Source organism: Sinocyclocheilus grahami, unplaced genomic scaffold (genome assembly GCF_001515645.1).
Source record: "Sinocyclocheilus grahami isolate Dianchi unplaced genomic scaffold, SAMN03320097.WGS_v1.1 scaffold6591.1, whole genome shotgun sequence".
Classification (NCBI taxonomy): Eukaryota; Metazoa; Chordata; class Actinopteri; order Cypriniformes; family Cyprinidae; genus Sinocyclocheilus; species Sinocyclocheilus grahami.
The window spans coordinates 14,772-17,237 of NW_015510944.1; the positions used below are offsets into that span (position 1 = coordinate 14,772).

The 2,466-nt window shown below is 37.7% G+C and overlaps 1 protein-coding gene across 1 annotated transcript in view; it reads left to right on the top strand.

Moving 5' to 3' along the window:
- Positions 1 to 2,466, top strand: part of LOC107577616 (immunoglobulin superfamily member 21-like) — a gene marked incomplete at its 5' end in the record, with an annotated part of 15,654 nt that overhangs the window by 10,109 nt on the left and 3,079 nt on the right. Inside the window, one exon of the mRNA XM_016263672.1 lies at positions 2,094 to 2,165. Coding sequence (XP_016119158.1) covers positions 2,094 to 2,165 — 72 coding nt within the window. The remainder of the gene's footprint in view (positions 1 to 2,093; positions 2,166 to 2,466) is intronic.

Sequence of the window (2,466 nt, forward strand, 5' to 3'; positions counted from 1 at the left end):
AAAAATAGATGATTACATTAACACATAACGGTCAAATCTCCAGTATTTTTATCATTTTTGTGGGGCCACAGATGTCTTTCCTTAAGGGATATTGTCTTTTTTTAGCACAAATATGAAATCATCAACATGTTGTTAAAAGAAAAATAGCCTTTTTGTGTGATTGTGTGACAGTTTCATTCCCCTGTGGTTTTGTCTGGCCATCCTTTGCTGCTGAAACAGATGCTGTGCCCACTAAGTCTTGGCTTTGTTTTCATTGATGTTAGAAAGAGATTGTTTACTGATGCATTTGTGTGTGTGTGTGTTTTGCCGCCCCTGGACTAATTTCACCCCTGAGCTTTCGAGGCTGTCAGGCTTTATGAGAGATCTGCCTATAGTGTGAGCGCAGATCTAATCAAAGATGTGCTTTGGAAGATGAAGGACAGTCGGTGCTCCTCTGGATAATCCGAATGACAGCCAAGGCTGAGGACAACATGCTTGAATATGCTTCACCATCAGGCGTGAACATACAATTGCACCCATGATCAATTGAATCAGTTGTTTATTGTAGATTCAACCACATGCAAAAACAATTGCTTCTCACTCCTTTAAAATAATACGTTCATTTATGACACACATATGACTTTTGCTAAGGGATAGGGCACACAAAATAAAAAAATTGTCATTATTTACCCATCCTCATGTCATTCTAAACTCAAAAATTTGAAGAATTGGTCACTTTACTACACTTTGTGCAAAAACTAAAGTTGTAAAAAATTACAGAGATGCCACGAGGCAATGCATTGCATTTGACTTGATCTTCCATTTAGGGAATGACACATGTAACAAAGGCAGTATCTCCTTGACTGAGTATTTGTTAAAACATTTATTTTTTTTACACAAAATTGAATTAAATGTTAAAAATAACAATATTTTTTTCTGAGAGCATATTTAGACATTACACATTGAATTAAATAATCCATTACCATTCAAATACTGTGCAATGAATGGGGACTGAAGCTTTCAAACTTCAAAAAGAATGAAAAAGAATCTTAAATATGTCATTAAAGCGGTCCATAAAGTTGTCCATCCTCTATATTTCAACTTATCTGAAAGTTTCCCCTTGAGTGAACTGTCAACCATTGCAGCCAGATAATTAAATCAGTGAGTTTATACTGGTTTTGTGAAGAGAATCAACCAAGTCATTGGAAAGAAACCTAAAAAGACATTATTTAAATGCGCTGGCAGATGTCAAGATTTTCAGTGAACAGCAACTTAATTGATCAGTGTTTATGGGTGAGTTGTGTGGACCATGGTGCTTTTATGGTGCAGTTGTATCCTTCCTGATCCTTCAAAGCTTCAAACCTAATTCATTGCACAAAAACAGTTTCTCTGAAAAAATACAGCTTAGAAATAACATGAGGGTGAGTTTCAATCGGCCTATTACTTCTGTTCTTCAGGTCTATTCTTCATGCACATCTACAGATTTTTGGGGCAGAGTACAAGAGGCCATTTAATGAAAAGTGTTTCTTTAGGGATGGCATCACCTCAGGAATGGTTCACGTGGAGAAGCATTAATGTCTATTTAACAGCCTAGTGTGGCCCTCGTCATCCACCACATTCAAAACATGCTTGTGTTTTTGAGTCTGAACACGGGTGGCACAGAGGGGAGAATGGTGATTAAGAGCCTTTGAACTGGGCTACTATTGACCCATTTCAATAGCCATTCATTAGAGCCCTTCAGCTGTATTAAAGAACAAAGATGAGCATTTAGGAGAAAGGAAGCTTGCAGCATCAGGTCTTGTTAATAGATTTTTGTAGTCTTGGAGGCGGTTGAGGATTCTTAGAAAATATTTTGGTATTTTTTGGAGTTTGCTCATCTGTGCGTGCACAGAGAGCTCAAAGTTCAAAAGGTTGCAGTCTTTGGTGGATTGTACATTGAAGCCTGCCAAGAATAGAAGTGAACATGAACTTTGGCTGCCGATAGCTCTTCAGCGGTGTTCTAGTCTTGTCTCTAAGAGACTTGTGGTTTTTATCCATTAGAGCACAACCCTATGATGGTTATCTCTCGTATTATCTATTAATACATTCTTCTCTCTCCCTCCCCACCTCTTAATCTTCAACTCCCCCTCCTCTTCTCTGTTCTGCAGAAAACCCAAGCATGATGAAAAACACACAGAATCCGAACAGTAAGTATTTGAACGCCTCAATGATTAGATTCCTTGGCTGTGTGAGCTTTTTGCTGCCTCTTGTTTGAGAAGAATCCTTGATGAATTAAGAATTACAAGAGAGCAGTTCCACTGTGTTTTCTTCCTACGGGTGGTATAATTGCATAACTGAAGTTATTAAAAATTACAGAAATGCAGCAAGGTCAGAATACTATCACAAAATGCATTGCACTCAACTTGATGGAACATTGTGAGAATGGCACATGAACCAAAAGCAATATCGCATTGATCAAATACTTGCCAAAATGTCTTTTTTGTTTGT